This window comes from Erithacus rubecula (assembly GCF_903797595.1).
Source record: "Erithacus rubecula genome assembly, chromosome: 16".
In the NCBI taxonomy this organism is placed as follows: Eukaryota; Metazoa; Chordata; class Aves; order Passeriformes; family Muscicapidae; genus Erithacus; species Erithacus rubecula.
Window position 1 is genome coordinate 17,010,951 of NC_136668.1, and position 15,679 is coordinate 17,026,629.

The 15,679-nt window shown below is 53.4% G+C and overlaps 1 protein-coding gene across 3 annotated transcripts in view; it reads left to right on the top strand.

Moving 5' to 3' along the window:
• ARHGAP26 (Rho GTPase activating protein 26) overlaps nt 1–15,679 on the top strand; it is a 107,071-nt gene that overhangs the window by 63,735 nt on the left and 27,657 nt on the right. For all 3 annotated transcript variants that reach the window (XM_079319722.1, XM_079319723.1, XM_079319721.1), the window contains exons 15-17: nt 1,043–1,130; nt 2,148–2,206; nt 2,888–2,993. In XM_079319722.1, coding sequence (XP_079175848.1) covers nt 1,043–1,130; nt 2,148–2,206; nt 2,888–2,993 — 253 coding nt within the window. The remainder of the gene's footprint in view (nt 1–1,042; nt 1,131–2,147; nt 2,207–2,887; nt 2,994–15,679) is intronic.

Genomic DNA, 15,679 nt, shown 5'->3' on the forward strand with positions numbered 1-15,679 from the left:
CTGCTGCCAGCTGTGTGCAGTGTCCCTGTGGGAGCAGGGCTGGCTGTCACTGCAGCCTGGGGACACAGCACGGCAGGAGCTTCCTGCAGACTCATAAATCTGAAGGTCAAGGGGAGCTGATTAACTGCTCTGAGCCTTTTCATGGGACTGACTGTGGAATTTCACCTCGTGTTCCCTGATCCTGCCTAGAAACTGCTGGGGGAGCCTTTGCAAAGACACACAGGCTGGACTTGTTTGTTCTGCTTTGCTTAAAAAATTGTGGGGTTTTTTTTGTTTTTTTTTTAAAGATGGAACTTCTGGGGTTTTTGGTTTGTTCTGTTTTTCTTTTTTTACTATGCCAAACTTATCTTGACTCTGCTAAAATTCCCTCCTGGTAGAGGCAGTGCTGTAGGAAGTTTCCTGGGCATGGAGGTCATTTGTGTGATTGCTGAGATACACATGATCTTTGTGTGAATATGCATTTCTTACTTTTCCAAGCACCTCTTGATGTTTTTTTTTTTTTAATTAAAATAAACCCTTTGCCCTGTGGGAAAGCTGAGCTCTCTTCATGACATTCTTTTGAGTAGTTAAAAATTGCCCAATGCTTACATGGGGCTTTAAAATTCAAAAGTGCATTATTTGTGTCTGTGAAAAGGCAAGAAAAAAAAGCCTGAGCTGAGCCTGTGGGAGCAGATGTTAGCAACTGTCCCTGGCCTTGGTTTGGTGCTGCTGGGCTCAGTTTGGTGTTTTTGGTCTTGGTTTGGTGCTCCTGGCTTTGGTTTGGTGTTTCTGGCCTTGGTTTGGTGTTTCTGGCCTTGGTTTGGTGCTCCTGGCACTCTCCATCCCCACTGCCCCAGCCCTTGCTCAGGATGGAGAATTCCCTTTTCTTTCTCTCCATCCCAGTGAGTTTGTCCTGGGTGATGAGCCCCAGACGTGTCCTGAGCTGGGAATAGCTCACAGCAAATAAATAGCAAATAAAAAGGGCTGTGATGGTGTCCCCACACAGCTGAGCTGGCACGAGCTGGAATTGCCCTTCAGTTAGTGCTTTTTGTCTTTTCCACAGATCCCAAGACAGCCACAGAGACAGACACAGAGATTTGTGCAGAGTGGGAGATCAAGACCATTACCAGTGCCCTGAAAACATACCTGAGGTAAGGAGAAAAGCCTCACCTGGCTTCAGGAGGGGTTTGGTGCTGGCCTGGGATTTTACTGCCTGCTGTTGCAGCCCTTCCACAGAAACAGAGCAGAAACTGCTCTTGGGGAATTTATTCTGCCTTTTGCCTGATTTTCCAGTGTGTTTGAGCAAGATCTGGGGAACACAGTCAGCTCTGACAGATGCACATATTATACAAACACGTTTTTAAAAGCTCATTCTTGCATCCCCTGCCTTGATTGAAGCTTTTCCCTGGGCTTTTCCTGCTGGGTTTCCACCTCCTGAGCACGTGGCAGAAGGGGAGGCAGGGCTGTGTAAGCACAGGGGCTGCAGAGCTCTCCCACCTTTGCTGCAGTTATGATTTTTGGGTGTCAGGGAGCCAGTATCATCCTGGGGATCTTCCCAGCAGCTTTGGGTGTTGGCAGCCAGCAGCAGCTCATTTTCCACAGCGTGCTCCTACCTGTTGTGACCACAGCTCCTTGTTCTCAGTGGCTGCTGTGAGCTGGGCTGTGTTGGAGAGAGCCAGAGACAGCCCCAATCCAATTAGGGTGATAAGAGTAATTAGCCTGGTGGATCTCAGCCTAGAAAATCACAGAATTTTGCATGATTGGCAACCTTTGCTCCAGAGTGTGAACTGTTGGCAGAGCAGAGAGGAATGTGGGCAGCACCAGTGTGTCCCTCTGAGTGCAGCAGTGGGAATGGGGATTGGGAAAGTTTTACAACCAGGCTTGTTTATCTTTTAAATTTATTTTCAAACTTACTTGGAAACCCTGGGCTCAGTAATGCACTGAAGCTGTGTTACTGAAGGAATGCTGAAATTAAAGATTAGTTTAGTGGTGAATAAATTAAAGGTTCTTGCATAAATCTCACTCCTTCTGATGGGGGGAATTCATTAGAGTTGGTGTTGCTTAATTCTGCCCTTTTCAAAATGGAGTTTATTGCAGGGGCAAAGCTTTCTTAGTGTGGACTGTGTTCCTCAGATGTATTTTGTGCCTGTTCCCTTTTTATCTTGCAGAATGCTCCCAGGGCCCCTGATGATGTACCAGTTTCAAAGGAGCTTCATCAAAGCAGCGAGTGAGTTGTTGATGCTCCTGGCCCTGCTCCTGGAGAGGAGCCTCACTGGCAGGGGCTGCAGTCCCCCTGCCCTGCTCCTGGGCTGTGTCCTGCCAGCAGAGCAGGGCTGGAGCTGGGCAGGGAGGTGGCAGAGGAGGAGGAGGAGGAGGAGGAGGAGGAGGAAGCTCAGACAGTGCTGGAGCACAGGGCTGGTGGCTCTGACCAAACTGCACCATGGTGTTTGTGGGCTCCCTGCTGATACCTGGGCTGTGTTTCCTTCAGTGCCCAGGGGAAGGGGCTCTGCTGGGAGCAGGGGATTTCCCACTGGCAGCTGTGCAGCCCATGGATGTGGGAGAGGGATGTCAGCAGAGCCCCATGGCCATGGGCTGGCAGTGCTGGTCTCCTCCAGCAGCTCCCACTCAGCACCAGCAGCCTGTGGAGCTCCAGCTGCCCCAGCCTGGCCTGTCCTGGGCACTCTGCACAGTGTGCCTGTGTTCCCATGGCTGGAGTCACTCTGGCTGCAGCCAGCCCTGCCCTGCTCACTGTGCTGCTCTCAGCCCATTTAGTGTCTTCTTTGGAAGCAGCTGGATGGAGCTGATAGGAAGGAGCAGCACCATGGGGAGAGCCTGCAGTGCCTGGGTGTGGGATGGAGTCAGGACAGTGGTAGGGATGGAGATAAATCATTTTCCCTTCCCCTTGCAGAGCTGGAGAATCAGGAGTCCAGGGTGTCAGAGATCCACAGCCTGGTCCATCGGCTCCCAGAGAAAAACAGGCAGATGCTGCACTTGCTCATGAACCATTTGGCAAAGTATGTTTATGACTGATGTGTTTTTCTCTCCTTTTTCCATTTCCTCTGAAAGTCAATAGTGGTGGAAAAGTTTCCTTGTGTGTGTGTGGTTGAGTCATATCTGGCTGGCAGCTGGAAACCTGCGTGTGAGTGAAGCGAGGGCTGAGAGAGCAGAGGGGTGGGAGGGGATCAGGGAGGAGAGAGAGGAGCTCCCCAGGCAGCCCCAGCCCCTGGGGGCACCTGGAACCCACCTGCTGCCCCTGGGAGCATCAGGAACCCACCTGCTGCTCCTGGGGGCACCTGGAACCCACCTGCTGCCCCTGGCATCACCAGGAACCCACCTGCTGCTCCTGGGAGCACCTGGAACCCACCTGCTGCCCCTGGCATCACCAGGAACCCACCTGCTGCTCCTGGGGGCACCTGGCACCCACCAGCTGCCCCTGGGAGCACCTGGCACCCATTTCCTCCTGGGCATCTCGAGTTGCTTTAATGGCCTGGAGAGGCTTTGGCTGCCCAGGAGCTGAAGCTCCCCATGTGGTTTCAGAGCACACCTGCCACTGAAAGGCTAAAAGTGATTTCTTTGCACAGCAAATGACTGCTCTGGGGCATATTTTCTGCCTTTATGCACCCTGATGAATCAATATTTTTGTGTTACCTTGAAACTTTGCGAGGGCGAAGGAACAGGATAATTTTTTTTCCTTTTGGTGGTGGAGCTGACCTGTAATTTCCCATCTCCTTCCTGCTGCTGCAGGTTCCCATGGAAACCTTTGATTAGTGTTTTAGAAGTGAAAGCATCATCAGGTGTTTGTGGCAGCCTCAAGGCTGCAGGGCTGGACCTGCCCTTGCACCAGTGCTGCAGGAGCAGCAGGGCTGAGGCAGCACTGGGAAACCTGGGGAGTGACTTCATCAGGATAACTGCTTAGGAGGAGATCTGGAAGGGTCCAAGTTATCTGTTTCAAAGAAAAAAATAACAAATGATATTTGAAATAGGCTTAAATACAACTCCAGATGTTTTCCTGTGGTCTGGGCTTGTGTCTGCTCCGTGGGGTCCCTGGCAAGGCTGTTACAAAACAAATTGCTGGTTTAGGTGTTGGTGTCAAACCTTCTGCATTTCCAGCCCCTGGACCCCTGGAAGTGTCTGAGGCCAGGCTGGACACTGGGCTGGGACTGTGGGAGGTGTCCCTGCCCATGGCATAGAGTGGGACTGGATGAGCTTTAAGGTCCCTTCCCATCCAAACCATTCTAGGATTGTGTGATTTTGTATGTGCAGAGAATCTGTAATTGCTTCAGTGTTTTCTGTCTAAAGGAAAAACCTGGTGATGGAGTAGAGATGTGGAGTCAGGTTTACAGTGGGATTTGTGCTGCTTTAGTGGGGAAGGAATTCAAACAAAACAAACTGTGTGTGGTGGTGTGTGCTATTTTAGGAGGAGAAACAGCTCATGGTGTTATTTAATAGGAAAAAAATTATCTCAGAGAAGGGCAGGAAGCTGAGGAGTGAGAGCCTGCTGAGCTCTCCAGCCCTGGTGCCATTGCTGGGGGGATCCTGGGCTGAGGCAGAGCCAGCCCCAGGCATGGGCTCACAGCATCCCTCTGGGGCTGCTCCTGCAGCACCCAGACCCAGAAACATTTCCCAGATATAGGAACAGTGCCCTGACCCAGGAACAGTGCCCTGACCCAGGAACAGCACCCAGATCCAGGAGCAGCACCCAGACCCAGGGGCATTTCCCAGACCCAGGGGCATTGCTCAGATCCAGGGCAGCACCCAGACCCAGAAACATTTCCCAGATCTATGAACTTTTCCCAGATCCAGGAACAGTGCCCTGACCCAGGAACATTTCCCAGCTCCAGGAGCAGCACCCAGATCAGGAGCTGGGGCTCATCAGTGCCTAGAAGAGCTGCTTGAGTCAGACTGGAGACAGGAATGGAGAGAAGCCTTCACATCTGCAGCAGATGTTGCAGGGAGGGCCTGGGGATGCTCTGGGGATGCTGTGGGGATGCTGTGGGTGGGTGGGAGCAGCTGCTCTGGTGCTGCTCAGGGCTGGGCAGAGCAGGGGCAGAGCCAGGGGCCTCTGGCTGCCCTGCACTGCTCACAGGGCTTGTCTCATCTGTTTCTGTCTGGGGTTTTTATTTTAAGTAACATATGAATAATCAAGATTTGCATGTTTATCTGATGAGCTAAAAAAATATTTCTCACAGTCCTGCTGTGGAGATTTCTGATGCTAAAACCAGAATCTGGGCTGAGCAGTTGAGTAAGGAAAGAGCCTTTCTTTAGTCATGGGTGGTTTCTGACTTCTGTGTTTTTGGGGTGTACGTGCTCTGCTGCACTGGTGGGGGATGTGGGGCTCCTCATCTGATGAAGCTGCAGTTTTTATTAACAGTAATAGAACTGGTAACACTGCTGAAATGTTAAAAAATGATAATTATTAACCTCAATATCAGATAGGATAAACCTGGAGGTGGCTGAGCAGGCCCTTCCATGGGTGGGTCCCATGGCAGCTGGGGGCACAGAATTGGGGTGCAGTGACAGGGGTCCACAGAGGGGGAGAGCACAAATCTCTTGATAGAAAATTATCTCAATTTCTGCCTCTTTGTGCTGCCTTCTGCCTCATGTCCATGGCAGTTCCCTGTGGCCCAGAGAGCAGGAGCAGTCCCAGCCCTGCTCCTTTCAGGCTTCCATCCTGCACCAGTCTGGCATCCTGTGATTAAACCAGTTTGTTTTAATGCCAGATAAGCCAAAGTGAAAACAAGGTGGTGGCTGTGCCAGGGCTGCTGCTGGAGTGCAGCTGGTGGCAGAAAATTGCCATTTTTGTTAGTGGAGCTGCAATCTCATCCCTGTCTCCTCCTTTTGCCATGTACTTTCTCACCCAGGAGCCAATGCTGTGGAGCTGCAGAGCAGGGGGTTTCACTCTGATTAGATTTCAGGCATTCAGGGAATTATTTTTCAGGCATGGCCATGATGTGACACCTGAGCTTTGCTGTGTTCTGCTGGCAGGGAGTGCAGGCTGTGCAGCACAGGTGGTGCCAGGCTCACAGCCCTTCTGGGGTTGGCATCAGTGCCCCACAGGCTGATCCTGGTGCCAAGGCCATGCCCTGGAGCAGCTGCAGCCCAGCTGTGTGTGGATAAAGCAGAGTTAATTATCTCTGATCATCCTGGCTGGGGCCTGGCCAGCACTGCCTGGTTCCCTTTGCTTTTGCTGTGGTGGTGTTTTCTCCCTGACGTGTTTTAACCAAGATGACAGTGATTGTTATCTCCTGCACAAATTGTTTGCTGTTTGTCAGGGCTGTGGTTTCCATGGGCTCTGCAGGGCAGCTGCTAATGGGGATGCAGCAGGACTGGATCCCTGCCCTCCCCAGAGCCTGGCACCTTCCAGAGGGCTCCCTGCTCAACCAGGGATTGCAAAGGAGAAGAAGAAGAAATTCCTCCAGGTTTTCTGCCTGAAAATACCAGCAGGGTTTGTTTGGCTTGGCGTGGGGCTGCCCTGCAGAGCTGCAGGAGCTGCTCTGGTGCCACCCCTGTGCCCAGCAGCTCCAGAACCCCACAGGCACCACAGGGCCAGGGGTGGCAGCTCCCCAGGAATGTGCTTTCCTTGACTGGTTTCCCCAAGGTGCTGATGCCTCTTGGCACTGCAGGTCTGATTTTATCCCTGTGGCAGCTGTTTGTGCTGCTGTCTGGTAACTATTCATTTGCTTGATTCATGTATTGCTTCCAGTAAGTCATTCTTGTCCAGGATGTTCTGGTAATTTCCCCTAGCCACTGAGGCCTCTGAGGTGCTCCCCTGTCGTGTGCTGCTGGCCCAGTTTGGCTGCCAGAAGCAGCCAGGGAGCTGTGGCTGAGCTGCTGTGGTGGGCCAGGCACTCCTTGCTGCCTTTGGGGATGCCACTGGTGTGCCAGTGCCTGATTCTGCTCCCTTGGGATCAGTGCTGCATCCATCAAAGCCCTGGAGTTAAGTGAGCAGAGGATCTGGGTGTTCCTGTGGAAGGGATTGGTGTGGAAGGAGGCTCCTGTAGGCACAAGCTCTTCTGGGGCTGGGAGAATCCTGCCTGGGCTTGGCTGTCCTGCTGTGCTCCTTCAGCCCTGCTCCTTTTCCCCCAGCTGCAATGAGCTGGGCTTTAAGGTCCCTTCCAGCCCATTCTGCTGTTCCATGGTCTGTGCTCTGCAGCTGGAGGTAGCAGAGCCTGGGGAGCAGCAGCACCTTTGGTTTCCCCTTTGCTCTGCTGTCCCTCAGGTGTTTTTGTGGAGGAGCTGGTGATGCTTCCTCAGAGGAGAGGCAGCCCTGCAGCACTCTGTGCCTGTCCTTGCCAGCTCTGCCTCCCTCTCACTCCTCTGCTTTTGTTTTTAATATGAGATTCTGCAGAATTACAAACCACCACAAAAAGCCCTGTAGGTGTTCACTGGGTTTTTTGGGCTTGGCTTCCTGTAATGTGTAAATTAGCAAAAGGTTTTGTTCTGCTTCTGCAAATGAACTTTTAACCCTCTCTGTCTGGATTGTCCCTGGAGCAGCTGTGTGGGTGCTGGCAGCTTTTCCTTGCATGCTTCTCTAGCAGTCCTTTCATGTCATGCAGCCTCTTCAGCTTTTAGCTGGAGGGGATGTGCCCCAGAGGCTGCAGTCTCTTGTTAGGTTCCTTTGCACCCACATCCTGCACCAGACTCGAGTCTGGAGATAGGATAATGGGAGTTTTGGACTAAAGCTGGCATCACCAACCTGGCATGATGATTTAGCAGCTCATAACAAGGCACCTGCTGCGTTTGCTGAGGAGTTTCTGTGGTTGAACATCTCTGCCAAGCTCCTCCTGGATCTCCAGGAGCAGCACCAGGCATTTTGCATTCCTCAAGTGTGAATTCTTGTGGGCTTGTGTCTGAACTTGGTGTTGGGTAGAGGTTGCTGATAGCACATCATTGTCTGGATTACTTTTAATTGTTTATCACACTGAAACTGGCTATGGAAAGAGATTGAATCAGGAGTGGGCAAAAGATTTCCAATGACTGTTGGAGTCTCTGTGGTGGTGTCTGCAGCATCCCCACAGACAGAGTGGGATGGAGATATCTTCATGAGCACATCTCTTGGTTGCTCTCTGTGAACAGAGCACTGAACCAAACTCAGCCTGAGAGATTTTAGTCAGACAGTCTTTCAGCACAGGAGGGGAGACTGAAAATCACCATTGCCAAGATATCTTGGAGCTGCAGTATTGGCCAGGGTGGGTGAGGGATCCCTGGCCCCAGAATCACAGCAGGGTTGGGGTTGGCAGGGACATTTAAAGGCAGCTTGTTCCAGCCCTTGGATGTGAGGCAGGGCTCAGAGCTGGGGCAGTGAGGCTGTTCCCAGTCTTTGGGCACAGTCTTGTCCCACTGGCCAAGGCCAGAGGAGCATTTTTCCTGCTGTTGTATTTCCTATTTTCCCTTCCTCAAACACCATCTTCTAGGAATCCAGTATTTTGGAGGGATGAGCTCCAACCTTCCATTTATAAAGTGAATGAGCTCCAAAATACTTTTAAGGGAAAAAACAAGTCCATCCCCCCTCTGTTGCTCTTCCCTGCACTGTGCAAAGGTGCAGGTGGCTGAGGCACCTCCTGCCCATGGCCCTGGGGCTGTTGTGCCCTGGGGGGTTCCTGTGGGGGCTGCAGGGGCTCACCCTGCTGCTGCTGCAGCTCCCTGGAGCCCCCTTTGCTTTGGCTCCTTTCCACACAGCAGGTTGGAGGCTGTGCCCCAGCACAGCAGGATTTGAAAGGGTTCCTTGTTCCCCCAGAGCTGCTGTGCCAGGCTCTCCTTGCCCCTCTGCCCCTGGGGGCTGTCACTGCAGGGTGACAGACCAGTGGGGATTTGGAGAGAAGCTGCCTGTGCAGCAGGGCTCTGCTGGGGTGGCACTGGGGGACACTGGGGTGGCACTGGGGTGGCACTGGGGTGGCTCTGGGGTGGCACTGGGGTGGCTCTGGGGGACACTGGGGTGGCACTGGGGTGGCTCTGGGGGACACTGGGGTGGCACTGGGGTGGCACTGGGGTGGCTCTGGGGGACACTGAGGTGACACTGGGGTGGCACTGGGGTGGCACTGAGGTGGCACTGGGGTGGCTCTGGGGTGGCACTGGGGTGGCTCTGGGGTGGCTCAGGGGTGGCTCTGGGGTGGCTCTGGGGTGGCACTGGGGTGGCTCTGGGGTGGCACTGGGTGACACTGGGGTGGCACTGGGGGACACTGGGTGACACTGGGGTGGCACTGGGGTGGCTCTGGGTGGCTCTGGGGTGGCACTGGGGTGGCACTGGGGTGGCTCAGGGGTGGCTCAGGGGTGGCACTGGGGTGGCTCTGGGGTGGCACTGGGGTGGCTCAGGGGTGGCACTGGGGTGGCTCTGGGGTGGCTCAGGGGTGGCACTGGGGTGGCTCTGGGGTGGCACTGGGGTGGCTCAGGGGTGGCTCTGGGGTGGCTCTGGGGTGGCACTGGCACAGTTTGCAGCCATGGCACTGTTGCAGCTGCTGTTGTTTGGGGTGAAAGCAAGCACAGGAGCAGGAAGGGCCTTTGCAGGGTTTCACAGAGATGTTTATTTCAGCCACAGCCACGTGTGCATCGTCCATGGCTCAGGGAGCAAAGGGCTTTGTGAGGGTCCAGGTTAAATAATGGGATGAGCAGGGCAGGGAGAGCATCAGGGACCAATTACCAGGGGACAAGGGTGGGCTTAGGGCAAAGGGCCAGCAGGGAATCAGGGTGGGAGTGACCAGAGGCTGAGGGACAGGCTGACCCAGGGGACAGAGCAGGAGTGTCAAGAGAAGGCAGTGAGAGGCCTCTCCTGTTCCCTAACTGGGAACACCTTTCTGGGTCTCCACAACTCCCCATTTCTTTATAATTAAAAGATGGAACATGGCAGGCCCTGTTCCAGCCCTGTCCCGGGGGTGTTTGAGCACGAGGCCCCTTTGCTGGCTGTGTTTGTGCAGGTGGGAACCAAGGTGCCATTTGGCATCAGCCTGGCCCTGCTGTGGCTGTGTGCTGGGCACATTCCCTGTGCCAGCCTGCTGCCACCCAGCCTGGTGAGGGCTGTGAGCAGGGCTGGGTGGCTCTGAGAACCCTCCAAGGCACACAGGATGGCTTTGGAAGCCCCTCTGGGCCAGGGTGGGAATCCTGAGCTGGAGCAGTGCTGAGCTCCCTGCAAGCCACAGCACGTTTGGTATTGCACTGATCTGGCTGGCTGATACTGAGCCTCACTTCTGGCCTCAGTGGCTCCTCAGTGCAACATGAGCCCCTTTTTGTCCCTGGGAGTGAGCCCAGGATCCAGCTGTGGCCAGATCCACCCAGGAGAGAAGGGCAGTCCTGTTGGAGCGGGTCAGAGCAGGGACAGGTTTGGTCCCAGCTGAGCAGGGAACCCGAGAGCAGCAAGGCTTTAGCACTCTGCAGGTTTCCCCTTGCACCACTGGGAGGGTTTGTCCATATTCCCTGGGTCCTCTGGCCTCCCTGTGCATTCCTCAGGCTTGGCTCTCCTCTCTGGAGCAGTGGGAAGCTGTGGAGCTGGGCCTGGGCTTTGTCCATATTCCCAGTGTCCCCAGTGTTCCCAGTGTGGCTGGGGGAGCCCAGTTGGCTCCTCTGGCCCTTGCAGAGCATCCAGAGCAGCCTGAGGAGCCCAGGCACGTGCAGAGCTGATGAGAGGCAGGGTGTGCCAGTGTGCTCCAGTTTGGGAATCATGGAATCCTCAGAGTTGCAGAAACCCACTAAGATCATCATCCCTGTCATTGTCCCAGCAGTGCCAAGGCCACCACTGGCCCGTGTCCCCAGGTGCCACATCCTTTTGAGCACGAGGTGAAGCTGAGCTGGTTGTGCTCCCTGCCTCTCCATCTGCACAGCAGTGTCCCTTCCACCCCCTGCCATGCCCATGTGCCTTTTAGGAGCCATTTGGGAATGTGTGATTGTCTGATTTAGCTGCCTGGGACACCACGGGTGCTGCTGCAGCTGCAATTGCATCACTGGTTTCACCAGCTCTGTGCTGGGTGCCTGTGACACCATTCCTGCAGTGAACACCTGCTGCCTTCCCAGCCACCAGACACATTCCCAGGGCTTGGGGTGAGGGGTGAGTCACCCCCAGGGAGCTGCAGGGCCCCCCTCCCTGGGGACACAGCTGCAGCAGCCCCTTGGAGAGGGGGGAGCTGAGTGGGGGCCAGCCCAGCCCCTCTTCCCTCTCCACCCCTGCCCTCACCAGCCCAGTTAAACTCAGTGATGTGCAGGGATGAGTTAAATGCACCCAGAACGTTTCCCAGAGCTCCTTAGATTGTGTCTGATCAATGCCCCCAGTTGTGTGTGCTCAGGCTGTCTGTCTGTCTGTCTGTCTGTCCATTCCCAGCAGGGGCTGTGCTGCCCCAGGGGCATTTCTGGAGCTGATGAGGAGCAGCTGGGGGAGCTGGAAAGGGGCTCAGCCTGGGCAAAAGGGGGCTCAGGGGGAATTTCTGGCTCTGCACAACTCCCTGGCAGGAGACTGTGGGCAGATGAGTGGGAATCAGCCTCTGTTCCTGGGTAACAAGTGGCAGGATGAAATGTCCTCAAGTTGCAGTAGGGGAGGTTCAGGCTGGAATTAGAGAAATTTCCTTCCTTGGAAGGGTTATCCAGCCCTGTCACAGGCTGGACAATGGAGTCACCATTGCTGGAGGGATTTAAAACTGTGCAGATGTGGCACCACTGCCTTGGCAGTGCTGGGGGAACAGCTGAGCTTGGTGCTCTGGGAGGGCTTTTGCCTCCTGAGTGATTCCATGATTGTTTGTGGGAACAAGGCTGGTGGCTCTGGTGGCTCTGGTGGCTCTGGTGGCTCTCCCCCCAATGTGCTGCCTCTCCTCCCTCTGCTTTTTCCTTCCCTCTGTGTCCAGAGTCAAAAGGTGTTTGATTTCTATCCAACTACCCAGAGCAGCCTAAATAATTCTGGGGGTTGCTGGCCTCTGTGTGGTTGGATTTTCACATTAAACAGGAGCTCTGCTGGTGCTGGCAGACAGGGGATGGATTTTCACCTGTGCAAGAGGCATGAGCTGCTTTATTTTCCATCCTATGAGGACTTGCTAGGCCAGCCACAACAAGCACTTTGATTGCAGAGGTTTGTCCCAGGCATGGAAATAGAAACACTCCAGACTTTCCTTTTGTTCCCTTCCAATGGTTGTTTGCTCAGGCATTTTGCTCTGAATCAGGGAAGATATTTGAACTAATAATGGCACTTATGGCTGAGGTTCAGATCCATGCATTCTATGTATAAAAAATGTGTTTATATATAAAATGCACAGCAGTTTGCACATATATAAAAATACATACATAAAATCCATGCAGGAAGTGGTTGCAGACATGGGAAGCAGCAGTTCTGTGGGAGCAGAGCCAGGAGCCCCCGTGGCACCCACTGGAGCTGTGACCACACTGGAATATTTACTGTTCCCTGCTTCCCCTGCACTGAACCTTGGCTGCCAATTACCCCTATTAAATTGTGTTTGGTCATGGCAGTGATTATACAGTATCCAGGCAACATGGGCATAATCTAATTTAACACCCAACATGGATTTACTGTGGTTCTCCTTTGTTTTGCTGGAAGGGAGTGAGAAGTGAGCAGTGTCCAGGGACACCCTGGGGAGTGACTGTGAGCCCAGAGCAGGAGGGAAGTGAGGAGGTGCTGTACATTTCTCTTTAGTTTTTGCTGCACATTTCTCCTTTAGCTGTTTCTTTCTCCTGTGCTGGAAGTGGCTCCTGTGAAGTGGGGAGCAGAAAAAGGACCCATAGAAATGAATGATTCTCTCAGAGAATCACTCAGTGCAGTTCTCTCAGTGCATCAAGGGCCAGGAGGAAGCAGCAGGTTAAAAGGGAAATACTAAATCCACTAAAAGTGGATGCTTGGGAAACTTCTGAAGAGCAGCTGGGGAATGGCACTGCCAGTCCCTGCTGGAGAGCCCCAGCATTAAGCCCCACTTTGGGCTGAGAACATCCATCTTTAGAAACTGTGGCGTTATTTCCTAGTACAAAGGATGATGAAGAGGTGTAATTTAGAGTAAATTATCCTGTGGGTAATGGATGGGGAATTTGAAGGATGTGAAAGGTGAATCATGTTTTGGAGCACGGCTGTGGTGACCCAGTGCAGGGATGGCTGTTGCTGGAAAAGTACCTGGGGTGCAGAGCAGGAGTTCATGGTTTATTCCAGAAATGAGCCAGGTTAATTCCAGAAAGGAGCCAGGTTTATTCCAGAAAGGAGCCAGGTTTATTCCAGAAATGAGCCAGGTTTATTCCAGAAAGGAGCCAGGTTTATTCCAGAAATGAGCCAGGTTTATTCCAGAAAGGAGCCAGGTTTATTCCAGAGTGGAGCCAGGTTTATTCCAGAAAGGAGCCAGGTTTATTCTAGAAGGGAGCCAGGTTTATTCCAGAAAGGAGCCAGGTTTATTCCAGAAAGGAGCCAGGTTTATTCCAGAGTGGAGCCAGGTTTATTCCAGAGTGGAGCCAGGTTTATTCCAGAGGGGAACCAGGTTTATTCCAGAAAGGAGCCAGGTTTATTCCAGAGGGGAGCCAGGTTTATTCCAGAAAGGAGCCAGGTTTATTCCAGAGTGGAGCCAGGTTTATTCCAGAGGGGAGCCAGGTTTATTCTAGAGGGGAGCCAGGTTTATTCCAGAAGGGAGCCAGGTTTATTCCAGAAGGGAACCAGGTTTATTCCAGAGGGGAGCCAGGTTTATTCCAGAAGGGAGCCAGGTTTATTCTAGAGTGGAGCCAGGTTTATTCCAGAGGGGAGCCAGGTTTATTCCAGAGGGGAGCCAGGTTTATTCCAGAGGGGAGCCAGGTTTATTCTAGAGGGGAGTCAGGTTTATTCCAGAAGGGAACCAGGTTTATTCCAGAAGGGAACCAGGTTTATTCCAGAGGGGAGCCAGGTTGCACAGCCACAGAACAGCTTCCAGAGGCAAAGTCAAGTCCCCTGGGAGGTGTTTGGTGGTGGAGGTGAGGGCAGCACCCTGGGTGAGTGGGCAGTGCCTGTGGCTGCTGCTGTGGGACCATGTCCTGCCTGGGAAGCCATTAATAGTCTGAAATAATTAGCAGGACCACGCTCAGCTGCCTCCCTGTAATGAGCTGGTGACAGTGCAATTTATTAGAGTGATGTAGGGCATGGTAACAGTAATGAGAAATGGAGGCACCTAATTTTGTGCGACTTAGATCAATTTGGTTGTTTTTTTATAAATGAACATTGTTTCACTAACCACAGAAGATCATTAAAATTATTATTTTATTAGTGCTTTTGGAAACCATTTGGACTGCAGCTGCTTTTTTCCATATCCATGAATGTGTGTCTGAAATGCAATTTTGCAATGCAAAAATGTCATTGGGAATTGGGAGTGATGTGGGTGGGAGTGGGGGAAGGTTTGAATCCCCATATAAGTATTATTTAGTAATTATTGTTTCTTACTGGACCTGTTCTGCCTTTCTTGCTGCTCCATGAGGAGAGTTGGTTTCCCCTCCCAGCTTGGCTGGCATTGGCTGTGCTGGGGATGGGGATGGGGATGGGGATGGGGATGGGGATGAGGATGAGGATGAGGATGAGGATGGGGATGGGGATGAGGATGGGGATGGGGATGAGGATGGGGATGGGGATGAGGATGGGGATGGGGATGAGGATGAGGATGAGGATGAGGATGGGGATGGGGATGGGGATGGGGATGAGGATGAGGATGAGGATGGGGATGGGGATGGGGATGGGGATGGGGATGGGGATGAGGATGAGGATGGGGATGAGGATGGGGATGGGGATGAGGATGGGGATGGGGATGAGGATGAGGATGGGGATGGGAGAGGCTCTGTGCTAGCCAGGGGTGGGGTGCCAGCCTGGCTGGGTGGCACTGTGAGCAGCACATTGCCATCTCTGTGGCACAGCCATTTACTGACACTGGAGATTTCCAGCAGGCTGTGATCAAATATTCAGAGCTTCCTGGCAGTGGGGGGAGTTACTGGTAGGAGGGAGGTCCTGTCAGCTCCCCAGGGCTTTGGCCAGGACCTCCCCACTCTGAGCTTGGAGGGGACAGCTCTGCCTGTTCCCCAGGGATGAAATGTGCACCAGCACAAGGATTCTTGCCCAGGCAGTGAGTAGGGCTGGTGTTGCTGTTGGGGGGCTAAGCCAGCAGCCCTGAGCCCCCCTTGTGATGAGGCCCCTGCCTGCTGCCTCAGGAAATGTGTGTAGGGGTGAGTTCTTTGCTGGTTCAGGTGAGATTTGGATGGGAAAGGATGGAAAGCATCTTTTCTTTTTAGGCAGCCTGGCTTGCAGCGTGCTGAAATATGCTGAGCTTGCACATGAATGTCTTGACCCCAAGATCAATGGTAGAAACTCACAGCAATAAATTCTAGGGTCAGTCCAGCAGGTGAGTCTGAGCCTCACTGGAAACAGGAGAGAAAGTGAAGGAAAAGACACTGAACCCCCTCAGGCTACAGCTGTGTGAGCACAGCCTGAGCCAGCACAGCTCCTGCTGGACAGGGCAGGAGCAAACCACAGCAAACTCTCCTGGAGACAGGTGCTGGACACACGTGTGTGTGTGTGACACAGCAGTGACTCAGCAGTGTGCAGGTCCTGGCACACCTGTCCCTGTGTGACTCAGCAGTGTGCAGGTCCTGACACACCTGTCCCTGTGTGACTCAGCAGTGTGCAGCTCCTGGCACACCTGTCCCTGTGTGACTCAGCAGTGTGCAGGTCCTGGCACACACCTGTCCCTGTGTGACTCAGCAGTGTGCAGCTCCTGGCACACCT